This window comes from Cryptomeria japonica, chromosome 1 (assembly GCF_030272615.1).
Source record: "Cryptomeria japonica chromosome 1, Sugi_1.0, whole genome shotgun sequence".
Lineage (NCBI taxonomy): Eukaryota > Viridiplantae > Streptophyta > Pinopsida > Cupressales > Cupressaceae > Cryptomeria > Cryptomeria japonica.
The window spans coordinates 594,113,837-594,140,463 of NC_081405.1; the positions used below are offsets into that span (position 1 = coordinate 594,113,837).

A 26,627-nucleotide genomic window follows, 5' to 3' on the forward strand; every position below is an offset into this window, starting at 1 on the left:
ATAAATTGCAAATTATTAGTGCCCAAGTCTCATTTGGATCCCAGTTTCAATAAGATCCCCATCCTTCGTTGGCTCATACTACCCTGAAAAGTATACCTATAGTTAAAAGAGAAAATCCTAGACCAAAAAGATCCCCATGCATCATTGGCTAATTGCACGACTATCTAGTTTTTTTATCAGAATGAAGTGATCCCATTCACTTCTATTTTTCCCTCTTTTTAGTTATTAGTAGAAATAAAAAGAGGAAAAAATGAATCTCATATTCCAACAAATCCCATAGAGAGATATAGATAACACACATAAAGCTAAAGGAGCTTCGTAACTAATAGCTTGAGTAGCAGCTCAGAGAGCACCTAAAAAAGAATATTTATTATTTGATCCATATCCTGCTATAAGCAGTCCAAGGGGAGAAATACTTGAAATTGCAATCCAAAAAGAACACCTATACTAAGATCCATTAAAATAATGTGGCAACCAAAGGGAATTACTGAATAGCCTAAAAAATAGGTATGACCACTACTGTTGGTCGAATAGTAAATAACCAAATATCCCCCCTAGATGGAATAATATCATCTTTTAGCAGTAGTTTTATTCCATCCATCAAGGCTTTAATAATTCCCAAAGGACTAGCATATTTAGGTCCAATGTGTTGTTGTATTCCCAGAGATATTTGTCTTTCAGGCAATACAATAACTAATAATCTAATTGTAGTTCCCAATAGAAGGATAATTATGTCGATTAGAATCCATATAAGACTAGAGATTTCTCTTGAAAATCCCAATCGAGAAAATAAATTGATAGCTTGTTCTTCGAGCTCTGCTATATTAATCACCATTTTAACGATCAACCTCTCCCATAATGATACCTATACTACCCAAAATTGTCATGATATCAGCTAATTTCATCCATTTAACTAGTTGAGGACGGATCTACAAATTAATAAAACTAGGTGGTTGAATTTTCCATCTGTAGGGAAAAATATTATCATCTCCTATAAAAAAAATTCCTAGCTCCCCCTTGGGAGCTTCTACTCTAACTTAATGTTCTTGTTTTGATAAATCAAATGTAGGGGAAGGTTTTTTACTGATAAATCGAGAAGAAAGAAAAGGTATCAAAGATAGAACAAACTCAAATTTCTCGCATTTTATTTATTTTACAGTTTTTTTTTTAATGATTGTTTTCCTAAAAATAATATCAAATACAAAAATTTCACTAAAATAAGGATTCAAATTAGAAGGGTGATAAATACCATACAACAAACAAATGGATCTAATAATAAATATCTATTCAATGTAGGAATTCAACCTGCCATTAATGTTGGTCTTTCCATATCTAGAGTAGGATTTGTAGCTCAAATGTAAGCTATGAAACAAGTTGTTGGAAAAATAAAATTAGAATTAGCTCAAGTTGCAGAGTTAAAAGTTTTTGCACAATTCTCTTTTTATCTCGATAAAGCTACACAAGATCAATTGGAAAGAGGTCAACAATTACACGAATTGCTCAAACAATCTCAATCAGATTCTTTAATAGTGGAAGAACAAATAGCTATGATTTATACTAGAACAAATGGATATCTAGATGCATTAGAGATCATACAAGTTAAAAAAATTATCCTTAAGTTGCATGAGTATTTAGTAAAAAATAAACCCCATTTTGGAGAAATTATACATTCTATTGGGATATTGACGGAACAAGCAGAAGGCCTTTTAAAAGAAGCTATTCAAGAAAATATACAACTTTTTCTTATGTTGGGAACAAGATAAAAGAGTTTAATAATCATTTTGCAACATTTCCAAAGCATAATGCATTATTATGTCCAATAGAATTGGAACCTATACTTAAGGTTTAGAAGACCTATGTCCCATCCATTAGAAGATAGACGCTTTATTTTGATTATTCCTTGAAATACTTTATCGAGAACAAAAAAGTATGATTTTTTCTCCATCCACAACCAGATCTAGGAAAGAAAGAGAAAGAATATATATGTAACATGGGCATAAAAAATTCATGTGAATGAGAGACAAGTTGACATGAAAAATTTGAATAAGGAATGGCAAGACTTGAAAAATTCAAAAAATTACGAAAACAAAAATATGGGAGGATTTGATGGATTTATGAAAAAAGAAGCAGCAATACTCAAGAGAGAACTAAACAAATTCCAGGAAGATCTAGGGGGTATTAGATATATGACAAAATTTTCCAATATTGTAATAATTCCTATTGAAAAAGGAGAGTATACTGCTATTCGAGAATGTAGAACTTTGCGTATTCCAACAATTTGCTTATTTGATACAGATTGTGACCCAGATCTCGTGGATATCCCAATCCCAGCCAATAATGATGGTAGAGGACCAATCTGACTAATCCTACATAAATTAATTTTACCAATTTGAGCGGGTAGAGAATTCTACTATAAAAAGTGAATTAAAAATGAAAAAAGAGAAGCTAGAACTAAGTTGGCTACTATTCCTATATCTTATAGAATAGATTAGAATAAAATATTTTTACAAAACTAAAGAAATATTCTTAATCAATCAAATAATCATTGCATTATTTTATTTCGTATCTTCACTGATGATAGTGTAATTGAGGAATCGGGCATTGAACCAAAATCATTTCTTTTTGAAGTTCATCTTTCTATATAAAGGGTAATATGGATATTGTAAAATTTCCTATTAACATGATGAATTTGTATGAGATATTTGGTGTGGAAGTAGGTCAGCATTTTTATTTGCAAATAGGGGTGTTTCAAGTTCATGCATAGATACTTATAACTTCATAGGTTGTAATTGTTCTCTTATTAGGTTCAGCTACTCTAGTTGTTCGAGACCCACACATTATTTTGAATGGCGCACAAAATTTTGTGGAATATGCTCTCGAATTAGTTATGCAGGGAAAACTATAGTTCTGCAAAGGAAACTATACGTCTACAAAAAAGTGGATTTATTTTTTGCAAAGTTCCCAATTCTTCCCAAGTAATATTCTATTACCAGGAATAATATTCTATTACCAGGAATAATATCGATTCTTCTTCCTTCCTAAGGAAGACCTGCAGTAAGGTCAACTACTCTCCACCATTCCACAAGAACGATTATCCTCCTAAGTCAAATTAAATAAACTATCTACTCCTAATTCGATTATATAAATAAAAAGGTGTACTTTTTTATTTCTACTAAATCAACTAGCCATATTTGTGTAACCCTATTCCTAATAAATCATCCTCTAAGTAATAGGTCCAAAGTAGAATAAATCCTAGAGAACAAACAATAGCCAGTTTTTCCCCTTTCCAGCCCCTGTTTATTCTAGTATGTAGATAAATTGCAAATATAATCCAAGTTATTAGTGCCCAGGTCTCATTTGGATCCCAGTTCTAATAAGATCCCCATGCTTCGTTGGCTCATACTACCCCAAAAATTATACCTATACTTAAAAGAGAAAATACTAGACCAATAAGATCCCCATGCTTTGTTGGCCCATCTCACGACTATCTATTTTTTTAATTGGAATGAAGGAATCCCATTCACTTATGTTTTTCCCTCTTTTTAGTTATTAGTAGAAATAAAAAGAGGAAAAAATGAATCTCATATATCAACAAATCCCACATAGAGATATAGATAACACACATAAAGCTAAAGGAATTTCATAACTAATAGCTTGAGTAGCAGCTCAAAGAGCACCTAAAAAATAATATTTATTATTTGATCCATATCCTGCTATAAGAAGTCCAAGGGGAGAAATACTTGAAATTGCAATCCAAAAAAGAACACCTATACTAAGATCCATTAAAATAATGTGGTGACCAAAGTGAATTACTAAATAGCCTAAAAAAATAGGTATGACCACTACTGCTAGTCTAATACTAAATAACCAAATATCCCCCCTAGATGGAATAATATCCTCTTTTAGCAGTAGTTTTATTCCATCCGTCAAGGCTTGAATAATTACCAAAGGACTAGTGTATTTAGGTCCAATGTGTTGTTGTATTCCCTCATATATTTTTCTTTCAGGCCATACAATAACTAATAATCCCATCGTAATTCCCAATAGAAGGATAAGTATGTTGATTAGAATCCATATAGGACTAGAGATTTCTCTTGAAAATCCTAGTCAAGAAAATAAATTGATAGCTTGTTCTTCAAGCTCTGCTATATTAATCACCATTTTAATGATCAACCTCTCCCATAATGATATCCATACTACCCAAAATTGTCATGATATCAGCTAATTTCATCCATTTAACCAGTTGGGGAGGGATCTACAAATTAATAAAACCAGGTGGTCAAATTTTCCATCTCTAGGGAAATATATTATCATCTCCTATAAAAACAATTCTTAGTTCCCCCTTGGGAGCTTCTACTTTCACATAATGTTCTTGTTTTGATAAAGCAAAAGTAGGGGAAGGTTTTTTACTGATAAATCGAGAAGAAAGAAAAGGTATCAAAGATAGAATACAAGCTTGTTTAACAACCCTAGATATTATCTTTCCTTACTCACTAATAAATCGATTAATTAAGCTTATATTTTATAATTGACTTTCTTTCCAGGCCAAATTGGCAATAAACATTTTTGAAACGATGGTTGATTTGGGGAAAATCACTTAGATGTATTTAAAAAAGATGGCTTAGATCTATTTCAAAAATATGGTTTAGATCTATTTCAAAAATATATTTTAGATCTATTTCGAAAATAGGGCTTAGATCTATTCCTAAAAGAGGGAGATGTATTCCAAAAAGATGGCTTCATTTTATTCATAGTTTATTTTATGAATCTTTCAAATACTTTTTTTTCCAAAATATTCTGAAAAAGAAATATTGACAGTGACACATTTTGTTAAAATACAAAGATAGAGAAATATATTTGATATATTTGTATCCCTAGGTAAAAATGATAGCTTCAATGTAATTTTTTATTTCTCTAGGAATAGTATGCTTGTAACAATAAGGACAAAATTTGTTTAATTCCAATCGAAGAGGACTATTGCGTCGATTTTTTCTAGTCGTATATCTCGAAATACCTAGTGATTTTTTATTAACACTATCTTGAGTACAACTAGTACATTCTAAAGTAATTGTTACTCTTACATTTCCTCCCTTGGCCATATAACTTACTTTGGATATTGTATCTACTTCTTTTCTTTTCAATTTGGAAAAAAGAGAAGAAATAGAAGAAAGAGAAAGGAATAGAAGTTTTCGAAGAATGATTAAAGATTTTATTACTTAATTCATTCTTGTAATAAATTCTTTAATTAAAAGTTTTCAGTAGTTTACTACTTGAGGAACTTTTGGATCTAGATTTTTTTTATTATTCTAACTTCACCCCCCCTTGACCTCTAAAGAGATTGAATCTAATTTATTTTGTTTATCCAAGAAGAAAAGGAAATGAATCTAAAATCTTTTTTTTTTCTTTCGGATTCGCGGGAGAGGAAAATGAAAGTCAAAAAAAGGAAAATATCAGGGCATCTAGGAAAAAATGATTTATCTCAATTGATAAACCAGATAAAATTCCTAATGATAAAGTAGCTAACACAGATGTTGTGGAAAGATATGTTTTTATATCTTGCATTGTTCGTAATCTCTCCTTCTTGAAATCGTGATGGATATATTATATGGTCAACTACACTCGTAGTTTATGAGTAACTGCAAACAGATATTTGCACAAGTTGGCATTTTTTTTTTTCACAGAACATGGATAGTTTCAGATTCTAAATCGTCCAATGCAGTTTTGGATTCTAAATCGTCCAATACAAAATCTGATTTTAAAGAATACTTAGAGTATTCATTAAACACTTTTGATAAAAAGACATTCTTCAACAAATAGAATCTCTTAAAAAAAATTTCAAAATGCTCATCAATTTGAATCTTGTATTTATTCATTATTAGTTGAATGAAAATTTCGATGTTATCATCCTTTTCTATTTAATTTGTATATTGATTATCAATATTGAGTAGCATAAAGAAAGAATGATGCTTTAATTTATCTCTGTAATTGAAGATCTTGTTCAATAATATATTCTTGTCAAGTTCATATAATTCATTCATGCGATAATCCAAATCTAGGATAATTTCATTATAGTAACCCTGATTAGGCTTAGTTATTGATAGAGTAAATTGATCTATTATTTTAAGAATAAATTTATTCAATTGAAAATCATCATTTAATGTTAATTCTTCTTTATTTTGATCACAGGATGAAAAAGATCTTGAAGATAAATTCTCATTCAGAAATCAAATACAATTTAATTGGTTTATCTCTTTTTTGATATTCCATTTGAGATCTGATTAAATATCATGATTTACTCAAGGATTTTTAATAAATGTTTTAACCATCCATAGATCAACCATTCTATTATTTTCTAATCCCCTGAAATATTGAAAAGCGTCTTGTCTCCCTTTCAACAATTTGAATTTTTCACTGGGTTTCTTAGTATAATTAGTACTTATACATGATTCATCTATTAATAAATCATCATGCAACACCTGAATCAACCATGCCATTGTGACCCTAGTTTGCAATAGTTAGTTACCCTTTGGGGATAGCTAGTTACCTATGGTTTGTATTTGTATTTGTAATACCTCATTTCTCCGTCTGTAGCAGAGAGAAGTTAACAGTTAAATCAGGACCTTATCAGAGTCAGGACATTCTAATTTCTTCCCGGGGACCTGACCGGACCTTTGGATCATCTACATTATTTCTCATTAGGTCTGATCTAATCTCTTTATTTAATACATTACACCTAGTTTTCAAGACAAGCATACATATTGATTGGTGACTAGGGAGCATGTTCATATTGATGAGTGACCGACTAGGGAGTTAGTTGTAGCATACATAATAGCTATGATTATTAGCTATCATCATACATAATTTATATCCCTCTACCAACTACTACTAGGGTCAGACACCTTTATGATTCAATTGAAGTTGATCTGGTTGTTTACTCAGTTGATTGAGAGTGAGACCCATGTCGAGATGCAATTGACCTAGTAGTTGATCTGGAATCAAGTCCTATAGAAGCTAAGGTATCAAAAGAAGTCCCACCACTAGCATCTAAGCAAGCAACAAAGAAAGGAGAAAATATCAAGAGAGGCATAAGCAAGGGCGGAAGCAGCAGTTCCAGAACCAAGACCAATATAAGCACCAGCAGTAGTAGATGCATCTCCACCACCAACACGAGTAGCATTGGGGGGTTGAAGCAGTCATTGAAGGCCCTGTTTCAGAGCTTTCTCTAGGACGAGCCAATTGTTCCTATTCCATACGCATAGTCTATTGGAGAGAGGGAGCCATAGTAAGTTTAAGATCAATATCCATAAGAACACATTGAAGAGGCCCCTTGAAATGGTTTAGTAGAGTCATCAGTAGAATCAATTGTTTATGCTTTTCTTGATCTAGTAGATTTTGGTGATTCAGATGCTCATGATCGAGATCCAGAACTTAGTGATTGATATGGTGACTTCATGATCCAGCCCTAGATTTACCACTAGGATGAGTAGCAGTAACACCAATAGCATCACATTGGGGAGTTGAAAAAAAAATAATCAGTGTGACCTAATTTGTTCTGAAACAAAAATGGAGAACTTGATATATTTTCCCTTTTTGTGATATTGAAAAAAAGGTATTTCAACAAGATAATTGATTTCAAGAGAATTCCTTTTTTCCAATTGAATAACCTCCAAGAATATTCCCATATTTTATCATTTTTGAACGAGGGTCATTCAAAAAAGAAAATATGTTCTTTTTATTTAGTAAAATACCTTGTCCTCTAGGTATTCTAAATATTAAATCAGGACAAGCAATTCTTCTCTTTCCCCATTGTTTATCACACCATAATGGTACGACGAGTTTCTTTTTTTCCCTTTTGACCCTCATATGGGTATTTTCAAAAACAATGGTGGAATAGATAGAGTCCTTATGTTTGTTAGGTATGGTTTGATCAGTTTCGAAATAATTCAAGATTTTTTTTCCTTTTTCAAAACAGTTTGAGTCAATTGATTCATGTTTCACTTGATCCATTGAATAATTCAAAAGTAATTTATATTTGTCAAGAAGAAGTTCTGGAATATCCACTTGATCTTGATCTAAAGAAAAAGATAATACAATGGATTCATATATATTTCTCGATAATACCCATAAAGGGGTTGTCTCTAATATAAAATTAGACATAGGGATACTCTGGTGCATTTCTCCTGTCAAGTCAGAATATATATGTTTCTTGACTTTTTCTTTAAAGGGGAATCTTTTAGCATGAACCTCGATAATTACTTGTTCCGATTCGACGAGTCGATTATTCTGAATGAATAGAAAATTTTCTAGAAGAATCATTAAGTTTTGTACTTCATATTGATTATCGATATTCACTTAGATAAAATATTATGACATATATAAGTAGGATGCCTATGACAGGTATGGGTAGGATAAACCAAATTTTCATTGAATTCAATTTTTTCGGTGAACGGAGCTTGTACATGTTTTGCAATATCACTCATGAATACTTCAGCAGTATGAAACTTAGGATGGTGGGTCATCGAACTATCGATAATCTATCTAACATACTAGGAAAAGTCCATTAGGTAATTCCAAGGTAAGGCAAGTTGGGTGTTGGCTTGGGTCACGGGGATACCTCTAGAGTAAAAAAAATCAAAAAAATCTTGTCAATTAAATGTTTCATCGCTAGTTTATCTTCTATCCTTGAAAGAGAATGCACCTAGATATCATTATTTGATGTTGTGGAAGTAGAAATAATAACATGAAAGGTTTGACTTAGGCAAGCCCCTAAAGAACACAACGCTTTTCTCCATTTTTAATGTGCGTAGGTGTAAATTTGATAACGAGAAAGTTACATAAGTGCAAAGTAGAAAGTGGTAGTTTTTGATAAAATTTAAATGGATGAAAAGCCTCAAACTAGGGCACCCAAAACCCCCTATTCTACCACTTTGATCCATATTTTTGGGAGATAGTTGTGCAGGGTTTTGAGATTGCTTTTTTTTTTTAATCATAGTTAGGAACCTCAGTTGTCTCTTGATTATGGTTCCAAACACCACTATCCCACATAGTCTTCGCTAGACTTTTTATCCCAACTCTTCTTTATATCTCTATTTTAGATCTACTTTAATATTTTGGTTCTTCATTATGTATCCACTATTTATTATAAAAATCAATAATTTTAGTATCATTACAACATATCACATGCACACTTCATAATCATATTTCTTTTGCAACAAATAAATAGAATCCTAATTCCTAGCTCTCTTTTAAGTACTATAGTTATTCTTATTCATGTTCCAATGTTATGAGAAGGGATTGGGATCATTAGTTTATAGTTAATGGCCTAGAATCCCAATTGCTCATCATTTCACATTCTCTAGAAGTATCACATTCAACAACAATGGGTAATGAAAAATCAAGAATGGTAAGTACAGGAAATGATCTCATTACCTCTGTCAACTTGGCAAAAATATTATAAGAATATTCAAGCCATAGAGAGGCTCCCTTATTTATAAAATTAGTCAAGATTCTATTAAATTAAGAGACTCATTTTATAAATCTCTTGTAATAACAACATATTCTAAGAAATCATTTCATAATGGCACTAGAAATTTGTCTTTAGAACATCTTTGTCCCCCATGTCTGTTTTATATTATCTTAATCTTACATTAATCTTGGGCAAGTATATAAATTGATGAGATTCATCAATGAGATCATGTATCCTTGGAACAAGATATCTATTTTTGATTGACCTATTATTAAAGGCTCTATTTTAAATACACGTCCTCATAGTTCCATCCTTCTTCACAAGAACTTTGAATGATGCAATTGGAATTAAGATAGGTCTTATGAGTCTTACCTGGTCAAAAGGCTCTTTGATATCATTCCCCATCTCCTCTTTATACCATCTTGGATGATAGTATGTTATATTGATAATAGGTTTAACCCCTTCTTTTAATTATATATCATGTTGAGACCCTCTATATAGTGGTAGTCTTTGATGCATGCCATGCTGAAAACAACACAAATCTTATCTACAATTTCCTAAATACCAATATGATCAACTTTCTTGCATGACGGGGACTTAAAATGGAGAATCAAACAATTTACTACCAATGTTGTTTAATACTTATGGAAGATTTCTACATTATTTTTCCAACACCACATATGGAGCTCCATTTGAGATCTCTCTAAGGAATATATTATTTCCATCTAATATGAAATTAGCTTCCATATTTGTGTAGTTATCCGAATATTCTCATAGAGAATACAACCATTGTAATCCAAAAAGTATATCAGTATCTCCCAACATAATTGCATAAAATTAATTGTATTTATGGTATCCTAGAGTGATATTGAGTTGCTCAACTACTCAATTGCACGGAATGGTGCATCCATCAAGTACTCCAACATTGAAACATTCAAATTATTTTTTCTTCAATCCTCTTCCCATCACCAAACCTTGATAAAATTGTGGGCAAATATTTTAGCACTAAAAGGTCTAACATTGAAAGTATTTTGAAAATGTGAGAGCACCATGTGGCACATTATGGTGGCTATGGTACCCTACCATACTTAGTACCTACATAGAGATGAATTTTTTTTAATATATATTTTTAGAAATATTTAATAAGAAACTAAAAAAATTATTTACCTTGATAATTCAACATTTTTCAACACATATGACCCTACACCAACATTAATGATAGTCATGACTCTTTTTTCTTTAATATTTTGATGAAGTGATTTGATTTATATTAATTAATAGTCAATCTTAGAGTTCTTGGATCTTCCAGACACAATGGAAGGGTCAGATTTGACCCAAAAATTGTAGCCACTTTATGGATCTAACAATTACCTCCCAACTTCAAAAATTCATAGATCTTACCTTAGATGTTTGTTTTGGAAGAAATAAAAATAGAAAATGACTTTCTTAAACCCTTTCAACTTAATAGTGAGCTCAAATATACACCACAATGCTCTAGTTTCTACCTATAATACAAAGACACAAAGATGAAACCCCCAAATCTAGGATTTCTATCAAGATTTTCTTATTCTCCAAATCATCATTTGGTGCAATAAAAGAGAATTCTAAACTTTTTAGGATCTACCAAGATTTACAACCAAGATCTCCCAATTTAATTAACAAGAATTAATATCACAACCTCTAATATCATGTAATATTTTGTATAGAATGCTCTATACAATGTAGGATTTGGCTGAAGATTATAGCTACTCAATATTTAGGAACATCATAAAAGAAAAAGAGAGATTGGATATGAAAGAAGAGCACCATTCTATCAAAGGATATAAATGATATATTATAATGGATAAATGATATTAAAAAGGAGAGCCCTTGCTAGTATAGGACAAGGTGAAAATAGGCTTTGATAATATTATGACATGTTTCTTAATCATATTACTTGAGACATAAAGTGATAACTATCCTCTGGTACCCTCACAAATCTTAAGTAACATGTATGAAGAGGACCTATGTAATGAACTAGCTAGGTAAAATACCCCCTTTCATACTAATAAAAGGGTTTGGAGGTAAGAATGTATAAGTAAATTTAAATCAAATATTTTGAAAAGATTACATATTTTTCATGGTTTGTCAAAGTTTTTAGTTTCAACACTTTGTTAGAAACATTATTTCTGTATATTATCTAGTTCTAATGGGTACATATATTTTGTAATTCACCATTAGTAAACAGTAAATATATGTGTGGGTGCATATCCTTTGTAATTTATCCCACTAGTTAATGAGAATTCATTTGCAGTTATGAATTGCGATGTGTGACGATACCCACCAAGGCCGAACACAAGAAAAGTGAGAGAAAAAGCAGCATCTTAGAGAATGTATCGAAGGATCCTGATATTCCTTCGCACGCCACGCTTGCCGAGCTTGGAGCTACAATAAACAGAAAGAATACTGGGCATATTTTTCTGGGAGCCGTGATATCTGAGGACAGTCTCTGGTAAAGGGTTATGAACACAACCGCGTAACGAATTAATCCCACAGTAAAGAAGAAGAATGCAATTTCCTTCCAATCTACTTTTTCTTGCGATGCGGGTTATCATGAAATTTCCGATTACGGACAAATGGGAGGAAGGGTTTGCAACTCGAGCCAGAGATCTCTTTCTTTTGGTGAACGAATTGACCGTAGATTTTGAGCTCTAAGACGGCGATGGGAATCATAAAAATACAACATACCACACGGTGCACATTCTCAGGAGCTATATTAGAAGGAAGCCCAAGCCTTAACAACATGCCTGCGATCCACGGTTCAAATAAGTAATTCAACCTCACACGATCGAAATACTCCATACGAACAGTCTCGAAGTGAAACACACATTTTAATAGGTAAGCTCCCGATATTACAAGAAACCCTAGCAAGGGAAGCAACCACAGCCCAAGCGTGAAGTGACTGGGGATTTTGAAAGGAAAACGAATAAACGACAAGGGATTCTCCTGCAGAGTTTTCCAGAGAACTGTTTGACTGCAGAGGCCGAGGCATATGTGAAAATGTCCGGAATGAATTCGTAGCAAAAAGGGTAATTTCCTCTGCGATCTGGAATCCATTTGCTCCATTTTTTTACATAAGTAGGGCTCTATTTAAAAACTTAAAATGGACTTTATTTAGGACAAACTTACCTCTTGGATCGATAAACAATGTTCGTAGATGTATAAACTATCTAAAGAAGGTACATGTTTTGCAGTAATTTTATCTCTAGGTGACGAAGGCCAGCTAAGGGAGGTTTGTCTTTCCGCAAATGATAGTCTGGGCAAGCCTGGGTAAGATTTACCTTTACTCAACTTTTGATCTTCATATGACTTATTCGTAGTACTTTCTGATAGCTGTTGGCCATTGCAATCCCCCGAAGAACGTACAGAAGTGATGGGCTCGATTGCAGATTGCAAAGCGCGAAATTCAGCATCACCTGAAGCCTTTGATTGTTCCACGGTACTATCTCCTAAATTTATTGAAATCATCTCCTCATTATGAATATCATTTGGAATGACCCTGCAGTGAAGAGGAATCTAGTAGTTCATCTTCTAAAACTTCGAAGCAGCGAAGGAGAATCCTATTGCTTTTATGGACAGACCAAAGTGGAGGTTCAAGACAATTTGATTTTGGGCACCCATAGCCTAAATGATATGAGATGCCAGCTGTACCGACTTTTGTTCACAAAAATGTTGACTATGTAAAGTCGAATATCTAAAGTTATTTAGATTGGAAACAGCTAAGTTGCGTGCTTAAATTCCCTTCCTGAGCTGACGCGAAAACATGTCACCTTTTTAGCAAAGTCTTGACTGCTTCGATTAAATGCTTGAACAAAGAATGGCTTGATAATTATCTAATGTTAGGACAAAGAACGCCATTTACAAATCGCCGTTTTCCATTGCTTTCAGTTTGACAATGGGCAAGAGTTTTTTATTTTCACGCTGACTTTAAAGAGAATGATGGAGACAAAACCGAATTTGTACAAGAAAAAATGAATCAAAGCAAGTTTTATCTGCGGACATTCCTCCACTCCAGTTGACAGGAATAGAGACATGATTTAAGAAGACTAACATAAATGTTCTGATAAGGCACAACTCTTTTGCAATTCGCAGTAAGTGCGTGCCATTAAGTGTCCACGTCGGCAATGAAAAGAAAGCATTTTGGTCTATTCTATCAGTAGCCATTTAGCCCACTTGCGCGACATTTGGTAAGGAATCAATTACTTCAAATGTTTACTAATTAGAGAAATGAAAAACTCTGATTCTGTGGCATTCCTGTACATAGTGACGAAGCCAAATCCAGCTTAGGAATACGGCCAAGACATGTCAAAGAATTTTTCTAATTTTACACCATAGTAAATTGAAGAGAGAATATTTTAAAAGATATCAAATAATATCTCTTATATCAATCTTGGTAAATAACAAATTTGTTTAACGTTGGTAATTCTCCAAATATGAAGAAAATGCAAACAAGAGAACATAATAAACTGTAAAGAATTAAGTTATAGATAAATAAATTCTATTAGCCAAGGTGAGTATTTTTTGAATAAATTCCTAGATAATTTAAATCATAAATAAATACGTGCTGTATTTATCTTGCGTATAGTTTTTCATTTAAAGTCATTTATAGCTATACTATGTACGCTCAAATCAAATATGCTATTATTTACATGTTTTATAGTTACTGCCTCAACCTTAAAAGTGCATATTCTCTGCTTTTACATCATTGTTTTGTGATAACAAGTGCAGAGTATGGTAGACAAGAAGAACAACACATAACACTCAGATTACGTGGAAAAATATGGTAAAAATATACCAGCAAAAAACTACGGACAAAATATCTTCAATATTGATTTTCAGGAATTATAGAGTTACAACAATCTTCAATAATTGTACCTAAAAACATAAATTCGAGTTGCAGACTCCTAATTGAAGACAACTTACTAAATATAGTAAGTATGACTTACACAGCTACATGTAAAACACATGTTGAAATTACTATTTATAGTAAGTCTCATAACAAAACTTTTGATTCATAGTCATATGGGGTCCTAAGGGGTCACACATGTTTATACACATCAGTGGCCCATTTAGATCCCATATGACCCCTTAGGACACTATATGATCCCATGGGGTCATATGGTGTCATTGGGGTCATGTGGGGTCCTAAGGGGCCACACATGTGTGGCCCCTTAGGACCTCATATGACCCCCAATGACACCATATGATGCTATTTGATCCTATGGGATTATATGGGCTCAATAGGGGTCATTAGGGATTGTAAGGGGTCTTAATGAGTCATTAAATGTCAGAAGGGGTTAAAAGATGTTTTAGGATGTATTAAGGGGTTGTTCATATCTTAATAACTTATACAATGTACTAGGCGGTATGGTGTACCTATTAGGAATTCAAAAGGGATCATACGGGTTCCTCAGGGGTCACACATGTGTGGCCCCTTAAGACCCCATATGACCAGTTAGGACACCATATGACACTATGGTATCCTAAGGGGTCATATGGGACCCTAAGGGGTCACACGTGTGTGGCCCCTTAAGACCCAGTATGACCCCTTAGGATACTATATGATCCTATTGGGTCGTATTGTGTCCTAAGAGGTATGATGTACACACTACCAACTTTAAAAGGGCTCATATGGGGTCTTAACAGGTCACACATGTGTTAAAATATATGTGTTTCTCCTTACAACCCCATATGACCCCTTAGGACACCATAGGACCCTATGGTGTTCTAAGGGGTCATATGGGGTCCTTAGGGGTGACAAATGTGTTAGAACACATGTGTGGCCCCTTAGAACCCCATATGACCCCTTAGGACACTATATAGGGTCATATGGTGTCCTAAGGGGTATGTTGTACCTACTAGGACTTTAAAAGGGGTTATATAGGGTACTAAGGGGTCACACATGTGTGACCCCTAATGATCCCGTGTTATAATATATTACCCTATAGAGTCATATGGTGTCAAAAGAGGTACATTGTACCTACTAGTACTTTAAAAGGTGTCATATGGGGTCGTAAGGGGCCAGACATGTGTTAGAACGCATGTGTGACCCCTTAGGATCCCATATGACCCCTTAGGACACTATATGTCCTAAGGGGTCATATGGTGTCCTAAGGGGTATGATGTACCTACTAGGGCTTTAAATGAGGTCATATGGGGTCCGAAGAGGTCACACATGTCTTCTAACACATGTGTCACCCCATATATCCCCATACAACACTATATAACCCTATGGGGTCATAGGGTGTCCTATGGGGTATGTTGTACCTACTAGGACTTTAAAAGGGGTCATATGGGGTCCTAAGGGTTCACACATGTATTCTGTGTGACCCTATATGACCTTGTACAACACTATATGATCATATGGTGTCATATGGTGTCCTAAGATGTATGTTGTACCTACTAGTACTTTAAAATACATCATATAAGGTTCTAAGGGGTCACACATGTGTTAGAATACATGTGTGGCCCCTTAGGACCCCATATGACCCATTAGGACACTATATGACCCTATGGAGTCATATGGTGTCCTAAGGGGTATGTTGTACCTAATAGGACTTTAAAAGGGGTCATATGGGTCCTAAGGGGTGACACATGTCTTCTAATACATGTTTGACCCTATATGACTCCGCACGACACTACATGGCCCTATGGGGTCATATGGTGTCCTAAGGGACATGTTGTACCTACTAGGACTTTAAAAGGGGTCATATGGGTTCTTAAGGGGTCATACATGTGTTCTAACACATTTGTGACCCCAAATGACCTCGTACGACACTATATGGGGTCATATGGTGTCCTAGGAGGTATTTTGTACCTACTAGTACTTTAAAAGGTGTCATGTGGGGTCCTAAGGGGTCACACATGTTTTAGAACACATGTGTGGCCCCTTAGGACCCCATATGACCCCTTAGGACACTATATGATCCTATGGGGTCATATGGTGTCCTAAGAGTTATGTTGCATGTATTAGGATGTTAAAAGGGGTCACACGTGTTAAAACACAAGTGTGGTCCCCTAGGACCCCATATGACCCCTTAGGACATTATATGATCCTATGGGGTCATATGGTGTCCTAAGGGGTCATATGGGGTCATACAAGGCCACACATGTCTAGCCCCGTAGGACCCCATATGACCCCTAACAACACCATATGATACTTATGACACAAGATGATCGTATGGGGTCAGTAGGGGTCATTAGGGATCATAAGGGGTCTTAAGGAGTCATTAAAGGTCATAAGGGGTTGTTACAGACATAAGCGGTCTTAAGAGGTGTTATGGAGTTCTATGGGGTCTTATGTTATACATGCTAGGATGATAAAAGGGGTAAAATGATGTCCTAGGATGTATGAAGGGGTCGTTCATTTCTTAATTGCTCCTAGGATGTACTAAGGGGTTGTATGATGTCTTAAAACATCCTAGGATGTACTAAGTTCTCTTAAGTATCTTAAGAGGTCCTAGTATGTTGTAAGGGGTCATAGGACAACATTTTAACATTGAATTGTATACATGTACAATATTTATAAATAATAAAGCATTAAAAGATTTTAATGTTGAGACATGGACCAGCTAGGACTCAAACCTAGGACCTTCCATATGTTGCTGGAGTGCTCTACCACTAAGGTACTGGCCCTTGCTGGACTAGTCCATCATCGGTTCGAGTGTGTGCTTGAGGCTTCTAGCCTGGACCTAGCTTTGATACCATGTTGAGGCATGGACCAACTAGGACTCAAACCTAGGACCTTCGATATGCTGCTGGAGTGCTCTACAACTGAGCTACTAGACCCTTTTGGACCAGTCCCTCATTGGTCTGGGTGTGGCTTATTTCCGACACCAACATTTAACCATTAAAAATTATAACCATTAAATAAATTTCAAACTAATATATTATTAAGCATTAAATTTTTTTAAAATTAATATATTATTAAGCATTAAAAAACTAAAAAATTAATAAACTATAGAAAATTATGAAAAAATCTAAAATATTAATATATTAACACTAATTTTTTTGCCCCCTCCTTCTCCTCGACCACTAAACTCTAAGCCAGTTAGTGCAAAATGAGGCAAAAAACCTTTTTTGCAACTTATATGGCAAAGGGGTTCCAATCGGAACCCATTTGCCACACAACTGCCACGTGACTACCACATTGGCTCAACCCAAACTGTTTCGACCATAACCCTTCCATCTAGATCATACAAATTAGCTCTATGTGTGACATAGATTTTTACTCTTACCCTCTAATATTTTCATATCTCATCTCAATAACTACCATAGCCATATATGTATTAGTATTCAAAAACCATGGTGTCAATGTTGAACAACAATACACCCATTTATAAAAGATTTTACTATTAAATTTCTTATACCTCCAATGAAGACCTTTGAAACACCTCTAATATCATTTATGTATTTTTTCTATATATCGTATGTACATGTACACAAAGAATATAATGAGAAAAACATCAATGATAATGATCTAAATAACATTTCATGGGCCTTTTAATATGCTACTAGGTTTAATCAAGAGCTTGAACTAGATTTCATAAAATTTGAATTGCATATATACCCACACATACCTTTGGCAATACAATAAAAATAGTTTTAATACCATGTTAAATTTTGCAACACAAGCCTATGAGATCAAACAGAAAATTATAACACCTTCCACAGATGAGAGTAGCAAAAAAAATACCATATTCCTCAAAGGAAAATATTATAGAATGAAAGTACCATGCACAATGATGTGCTTTTATAGAGAGCACAAAGTTTCCCTAAGCTAAATTTAGAACTAAAGTGAAAGAATGAGGAGATAAGAAAAGCTCAAATCTGGCTAAATTAAATGCAACACTAAGTGAACTTAAATAAAAAAGCATAACTAAAGTTAAAAATAGTCTAATAGATATCTACCAATAAACTTGTAACGTAGAAAAAATGGGGTTCATTAGTTTAAACATGCAAACAAAGAATTGAACCCAATCCCCTTAATTACATTGGGAATAACCAATATGTGTAACTTCAAACCCTTGGGAGACCTGGGTACTTGATGGAGTGATTATTTTCTTTAGATTTTGATTGATTGGATAAGATAGAATGAGAAATGCAATAACTAGAAATCCAAAAACAATTAACATAAGCAAACAAATGAAAAATTGAAAATGAATTGATAGATACAAAATTGGAAAGGCAAAGTTGAGAGGAATTTGTGACAAAAATTTAACACCAAAATGGATGGACACTATGGCTAGGCACCCTAGTCATGACAGTAGACTAGGGCTCAAACTAGTCTTAGGAGCTTCTAAATTGTCTTCTAGTGAATTTTTAGGTGAAAAAACCTATACTATGGCACTAAGCGCCCTATTTATGGAGGACTATGGTGCTCCAAATGAGGGGGTTAGAAGGGGTCACAACATTAATAATAAGGTTGCATGTGGTCCGCTCAGACCCAGTAGACCATGAGGAAGTAGAGTCCTCAAAAATATTCTCCTTTACCTTTGTCTCTTCGACAATGCATTCCGTAATGGGAGGAGTCAAGGAGTTCTTGGTTTTAGTCGACCTATAAGAGCTAACCTAGGTAGGGGTCTATTTGGGTTTAGGAGTGGAGATGGTGTCTTGACTACTTGGGTTATCTAACAACTCAACATAGAAAGTGGAACTAGAGGGATTGCTAATCAGTCCACAAGTGAGGTTTAAATTTAGGTGAAAATTATACAGATGTAGAATAAGCCCCTGATGCAAGGGAAGGACATTCTTATTTTTAGCAACAACCATAGACTAGGAGATAGATGAAAAAAAACAATAAGGAAAATTCTACTTCACACCATACCTTAAATGGTTGAGCATTGGGAAAAATTTCAGAATGAAACCATTTAAATCTCCATCCAAAGTGATGAAATTCATAAGGATCAACACAACCTCTTTTCAAACCTCAAGTTAGTCATCTCTGTTGAAACCACTCTACAATTGAGCAACTTTCTCCCTCGACTTTAGAAATCTCATGAAATCCACCTTGTAGTTAACCTTTGGTTTCTTTGGGAAGGTTGTGGCTTCCACCACAAGACCCATAACTACCACAATAGTTTCCATAGACACCATGAATTTCACTCCACCCACTTGGACTTCGCCTCATTTGAGGATTGGGCAAACTACTTAGACAAATAAGGGTTGAAGCATTATTTTCCTTCAATGTATGTTGCCAAATTGTTATCCATCACCTTTTTCCAAAGAACACCTTTTTGTTTGGAATTATTGCATTTCTCTAGCTTAGTTTGAATAAGTCACCACCTATGGTTTCCTTAGAGAAGCCAAAAATAGAGACTAGAAAGGGGTTGCTAAAATCGGTTTTGAGATAAACATAGTTAAAGGTGGTTTTGAAAGAATCACAACTTTCACTAGATTTAACAAGGCAAGTCCACATCAATAAATGATTGAAGTACAATGTGGACAAGATAATGAAGGATAAGACAATTTTAAAATATTTAGGTCTCATTGGGATTAATATCTTCAAGAATCATGGCTCGAATATCTTCTGGCAACTTGTGTTGTGTCATCCAAATTTAAAGCCCATCAAAAAAAGGACCATGGTTTGCCAGCATATCTACAGACCTATTGCCTTCCCTAAGGGTTTGCTGAAGTCTTATGTGGTTGAAGGTGGCAATGACAACTTGGCACTTGGTGATAAGGTCTACTGCACAACACTCTGGCTTCGCCTTACCTTGCAACATCATGATGATGTTTTTTGAATTACCTTCAATGATGATATTTTGGAAGCCTTTATCCTTGGCGATAGAAATGCCATAGAAAACTGCCATCACTTTTGTCACATTAGAAATTTGAAAGCCTGGGTTAGCCACATAAGCCACCACTACCTACTACCTGGATCTCTGATGAACCAATCCCCACACGCCTAACTTGAATTCTCTTTAGAAAACCCATCAAAATTTAATTTTAACCAACCGATATCATGGAGGACCATTTTATGCTCTTTCTAAACCCAAAAGAAGGGGAACTAAAATGAGAGAGAAAATCAACCATATCCCAATTCTTCGCTATAAGCCAGTCCAAGAGCTTGCCATTGAGTCTTTCGATTTCGAAATGTAAAAAAGGATGGAGGACGAGATAATTGCGTCGCCTGATATTTTATCCCAGGCTTATCCAATGTCATTCGTCAAATTAAATAAGTAAATAGTGACCATATGGACCCACTCTATCTATTTATGCTTTGTGGTGGCTGGAATATCGACATTTTCGTTGAATGTTTTCAAATTTGGAATTTGTCGACATCTTTAAAAGGTAACATGATCACCCACGACTCTTCGAGCAAACAGAAGTTAGGTGAACTATAGCCTTAGGACGCCCCTGTTTGCGTGCATTTATACGGAATTGAACGATTCAAGTTTGTACAACATGACTAGTATCAGGTGTAGTGCTTTGCTCCATGCGCTTTTACGAAACATCTTTTCCTTCATGGATGGATCGTCGGATGATCGAGTTCACACTTTATACATATGCGAAGTCAGACTTAAATTTGCGTTCGCAACAAAAAATAATGAATCTAGAGCCCAGTTTTTTCGAAAAAGTTGAGATTGTCGTGTCGCCTTGGACAGGATGTTTAAAGAACAAATTCTTTCAATATAAAACTTCGTTCCAGCAAATCAGAAATGACTAAAGAAGTCGTGCCCATTAAACATCAAATCATATATTGTATTTAAATGAAGGAATATGAAGAAACACATGATCTTTTAGCTCGAAACAGAACTTTTCTCTGTGTCTCAGAGCAAATGGTGATGACGGTATCGTTGGGAAATAGGTGGTCCCTAGCCACTACCATGTTGACAATAGTTAACAGTGCAAGAATTAATATCATTACCATGGAGATCGAAGAGAGAGCATAAGCCAATGTACGAGCAATGGGATGCTTCACGCTCTCTGCATACTTTAGTGTGGCTACTGACGTTGTCGTAATTGGATATGCGCATGCCCACGAGATCATTGAAAATCTCCGCATGCTGTCGCGGAAGAAATCGATTCTCATTATCTGATTAAGTGAAGGGAAAAAGGTCATTATAGTTACTATTGGAATTAAATAACTTAATGCTAATTCATTTTCAGTTATGAATTGTGATGGCTGACGATACTCACCAAGGCCGAGCACAAGAAAAGTGAGAGAAAAAGCAGCATCTTGGAGAACGTATCGAATGAGCCCGATATTGCTTCCCACGCCACGCTTGCCGAGCTTGGAGCTGCAATAAACAGAAAGAACACCGGGCATATTTTCCTGGAAGCCGTGATATCTGTGGACAGTCTCTGGTAAAGCGTTATGAACACAACGGCGTAATGAATTAATCCCACAGTAAAGAAGAAAAAAGCAATTTCCTTCCACTCTACTTTTGTTGCGATTCGGGCTATCATGAAATTACCGATTACGGACAAATGGGTGGACGGGTTTGCAACTCGAGCCAGAGATCTCTTTCCTTTGGTAAACCACTGGCCGTAGATTTTGAGCTCTAGGACGGCGATGGGAACCATAAATATACAACATACTACAGGGTGCACATTGTCGGGAGCTATATTAGAAGGAAGCCCAAGCCTTAACAACATGCCTGCGATCCAAGGTACAAAGAAGTAATTCACCCTCACACGATCGAAATACTCCATGCGAACAGTCTCGAAGTGAAACACACATTTTAATAGGTAAGCTCCCGATATTACAAGAAACCCTAACAAGGCAAGCAACCACAGCCCAAACGTGAAGTGACTGGGGATTTTGAAAGGAAAACGAATAAACGACAAGGGGTTCTCCTCTAGAGTTTTCCAGAGAACCGTTTGACTGCAGAGGCCAAGGCATATGTGAAAATGTCCGGAATGAATGCGTAGCAGAAAGGGTAATTTGCTCTGAGATCTGGAATTCATTTGCTCCTGTTTTTTTTTAAACCCCACGAAGAGCAGTTAAAAATAGCATCATTTACATAAGTAGGGCTCTATTTAAAAACTTAAAATGGACTTTATGTAGAACAACTTACCTCTTGGATCGATAAACAACGTTCGTAAATGTATAAACTATCTAAAGAAGGTACATGTTTTGCAGTAATTTTATCTCTAGGTGACGAAGGCCAGCTAAGGGAGGTTTGTCTTTCCGGAAATGATAGACTGGGCAAACCTGAGTGAGATTTACGTTTACTCAACTCTTGATCTTCATAGGACTTATTTGTGGTACTTTCTGATGACTGTTGGCCATTCCAATCCTCCGAAGAACATACAGAAGAGATTTGCACGATCGCAGATTGCAAAGCACGGAATTCAGCATCACCTGAAGCCTTTGATTGGTCCACGGTACTATCTTCTAAGGGTATGGAAATCATCTCCTCATTTTGAATATCATTGGGAATGGCCCTGAAGTGTAGAGGAATCTGGTAGTCCATCTTCTAAAACTTCGAAGCAGTAAATACTTTTAGAATCCTATTGCTTTTATGGCCCAAAGTGGAAGTTCAAGACAATTTGATTTTGGGCACCCATACCCTAAATGATGTGACATTCCAGCTGTACCGACTTTTGTTCACAAAAATGTTGACTATGTACACTCCAATATCAAAAGTTATTTAGATTGAAAACAACTAAGTTGCGTGCTTAAATTCCCTTGCTGAGCTGACACGAAAACATGCCAGCTTTTTAGGAAAGTCTTGACTGCTTCGATTAAATGCTTGGACAAAGAATGGCTTGATAATTATTCAATATTTGGACAAAGAACGCCATTTACGAATCACCCTTTTTCCATTGCTTTCAGTTTGACAATGGGCAAGATTTTTTAATTTCATGCTGACTTGAAAGAGAACGATGAACACAAAATTGAATTTATAAAAGAAAAACTAACATTCCTCCACTCCAGTTGACAGGAATAGAGACATGATTGGTCAGGCTCAACTCTTTTGCAATTTGCAGGAAGTGCGTGCCATCAAATATCCACGTCGGCTGAGCGTTTTGGTTTATTCTATTAGTAGTCATTTACCTCACATACGCGACAATAGGCCACTTATAGACATTTTGGTAACGAACCAATTACTTCAAAAGTTTACTAATTAGAGAAATGAAAAACTTATGAATACCACGAAGACATGTCATAGCATTTTTCTCATAATATTTAAGTCAGTCCTCTAATTTGTCAAGGCAAGTTGAATTTTATAGTGATATGGGGATCGAGAGGATTTACCTGTATGTCAATTTCTGCTCTACAGCTCAAGTTAGCTAGAGAAAATGTACGTACCAAAACAATATCCAATCTTCAAAAGTCAGTCTAATAGGTGCGCTCAAATCAAACATAATCTGCTATAATTTACATGTTTCAGAGTTATTGTTACTACCTCATTCTTAAAAGTGTATACTCTCTGCTTTTACATCTTTGTTTCTGTTATTTTAAATACATGTTATGCATATATGGTTGTACTATTCAGTTTTATTTATTTAGCATAAAATGATTTTACTCATAAAATTTATGAGTTAATTTTATTATATATTATTTTAACGTATATTAGTTTATATATATATATATATATATATAATTTTAAATTATGTTGTATGATTTCATCTAATAACAAATTTAGGTCATATGTTTTGTTTTCTCTACCTTTCAAGAGCACTTTGAAAAAGAGATTTTAGTTTTATGAACTTTTCTAATCCACAAAGACATCATAAATTCCATTTGGATCAAACTTAATCCATTTAGATAAAGAGGGAAGGGCCTAAATGCTTACATAGCAACCACATGATAGAGAACAAGGGTCTCATGAGGAGTGAGAACACTCAACATGATGATCCATTGACACAAAAAGAAACAAAACTAACCAACACCAACAAAAAACAACAAAATGCTAAACCAGCCGAACCAACAAAAAATATTAAAACACAAACCCAAAAAATGACCTACACCAACAAAACAACACCACGCACAGAAGACACAAATTGATGCCAATCCTTGCTAACTTCTTTAATCTTCTCATACAAAGACAACCTTTTCATCAAACCTTTGCCCAATGAAGTAGCATAGGACTCCATTTTTGCCTTGACCATGGTCCCAGTTGACTTAGTGGCAACATCTATCGTAATCTCCATTGACTGCTTAGAATGGATATTAAGGGGGTGAATCCTAAAACTATACATCTATCTTGCATTAAATTGGAAATATTATGGTTAATAATTATCATTGCATAATGTCATATTCCTTGTTGATTCATGAATAGATAATATGGTTACCTTATATAACAATTAAGAATGAAGTTTTTGTCAAATATTCATACATGAACTATTGTCTACTCTTTTTATTCATTTAACTTATGTATGGATGAATGCATTGTTATGTTTTATCCTTGTTTGAGATACTTTCATGTTATGCTTACCACTTGGAATAAATTTAAGATGGAACCAAGATCTTGAAATGATTTATGATAGTTAAGAAAGAGTTGTTTCTTTTTTCTTCATATGCATGTTGTACATGCATCTTGTGTGCCCATGATATCATTACATTATTGTTGAAATATGAATATATCATGCTGCACAAAATTTAGTTACACTTGCTAGATTTGCATTGGCAGTCTTCCTCATGCTAGATCTTTTGTGTCATGAAATATTTCAGAGAAGTGTAACTACTTCTTGGTAGGCTAAAAATGCACTCTGCAAAGTTAATGTTCATGGTGTGCTTGAGGGAAATAGATGTCATTAGTTTCTGTCATGGTGGTTTTCATGATTTTCATATTATGATTTCATTGCATTCAACCTTATGGTCTTTTGTGAAGGAATATGTTTTCCTTATGTTTAGTCTTGTTATTGGCTTATACACAAAATCTTTATATTGAAATGTAATTTCTTGTCTTTGATTTTGTATATTTGAACATGTGACATTAATTTATGTTTCTCTATGTGTATTGTATGAATAATGTTAATTTAAAATCAGGGAGGTCATTATAGGGTTAAAGGTAGGAGTGAGGACCATGTTATTTTATAATAGTCGAAGGATTAATCCTTGGTGGAGTGGGATAGCCTTATCAGAATTAGGCTTTAAATGATAATGAATATGTTTTAGAATGGGGAATAATAAGGCATGGAACCTCTTATACCAATCCAAGGTAATGTACCTAATTAAAACTTATACAACTCTCGGCCAAACATCTAAAATATCTTCACAATTGTAACAATTTTGAAGCTAATCAAATTTCTCCCCCTTTTTAGAAAATTTTGCATGGCCTCCTTGTAGTATCACTTATATTTGTTTTCCAATTGCATGCATTTGTTAGTAATACTTGTTGCCATAGCAATGGTTTGTGCCAAGACTTGGAAAGAAATATCAGTAATTTTAACTACACCCTTCGTCCACAAAACAATGAACTCCATGGAGAGGGTTCGATAAAAACCTTAACATAAATTGAATATAAGGGGCATAATTGCACTCCTACAAGATCTCTCAAAGGTCTTTGTCATTTTTAATATTTTCATGCTTCCTTGATTCAGTTTGAACAAAGTCTTCTCCCATATTCACAGTTTGGCAAACACTAAATAGAGCAACCAAAACTAGAGAAAGAGAAGAAATATGAAAGAAGTTATAGAATCTTAGGGGATGAAATTAATGATACTGAAAGTTATTTTAAGTCTATTACACGTGGCTAGTTAGGAGGATGATAAATGTATAATTATGAAAGACATTATCCAAATGTAAAAGATGACGTTTATAAAGATGAAATATATAAAATTTGTTTGGAAATCACTTCTAATAAATTCCTTCATCAAAATATTAATTTTTTTTTATGTTGAGAAGCGTATTACACTCATAGATGGATGTGAAAGCTTTTGTAAATAAATAAAAAAGTCATTTAATTTTGCATGCATTTGGTTGTCAGTAAATTTGTCAACTAAAGAAAGCATTTAATTTTCTTTATCATTATTAGATTTTATAATTTTTAAATGCAAAGATTTTTTGTTTTCAAAGAAAAAAATAATTTAATTTTTTTATTATTAGATTATATGATTTTTAAATATAATTTTTTTTTGTTTCTAAAACGAAAAAAGAATATTTCCTTTACTAGAATCAATTTTTATAACTTGTAAATGCAATTTTTTTTTTTGTTTTCAAAGATAA

The 26,627-nt window shown here is 34.3% G+C and overlaps 1 protein-coding gene and 2 pseudogenes across 1 annotated transcript; all 3 read right to left on the reverse strand.

The window, feature by feature from the left end:
• Positions 1–225: 225 nt before the first annotated feature.
• On the reverse strand, positions 226–835 carry LOC131028985 (NAD(P)H-quinone oxidoreductase subunit 1, chloroplastic-like; annotated as a pseudogene).
• A 2,753-nt stretch (positions 836–3,588) lies between these two features.
• LOC131028971 (NAD(P)H-quinone oxidoreductase subunit 1, chloroplastic-like) lies at positions 3,589–4,161 on the reverse strand (annotated as a pseudogene).
• Positions 4,162–12,031: 7,870 nt separating this feature from the next.
• On the reverse strand, positions 12,032–22,930 carry LOC131028962 (S-type anion channel SLAH3). Its single transcript, XM_057959348.1, has 6 exons — positions 22,528–22,930; positions 21,647–22,423; positions 21,259–21,542; positions 12,635–13,004; positions 12,362–12,551; positions 12,032–12,252 (listed from the first exon to the last, which is right to left on the reverse strand). The coding sequence occupies exons 1-6, from the start codon at positions 22,924–22,926 to the stop codon at positions 12,032–12,034; spliced, it is 2,241 nt and encodes a 746-aa protein (XP_057815331.1). The 5' UTR covers positions 22,927–22,930.
• Between the last annotated feature and the right edge of the window lie 3,697 nt (positions 22,931–26,627).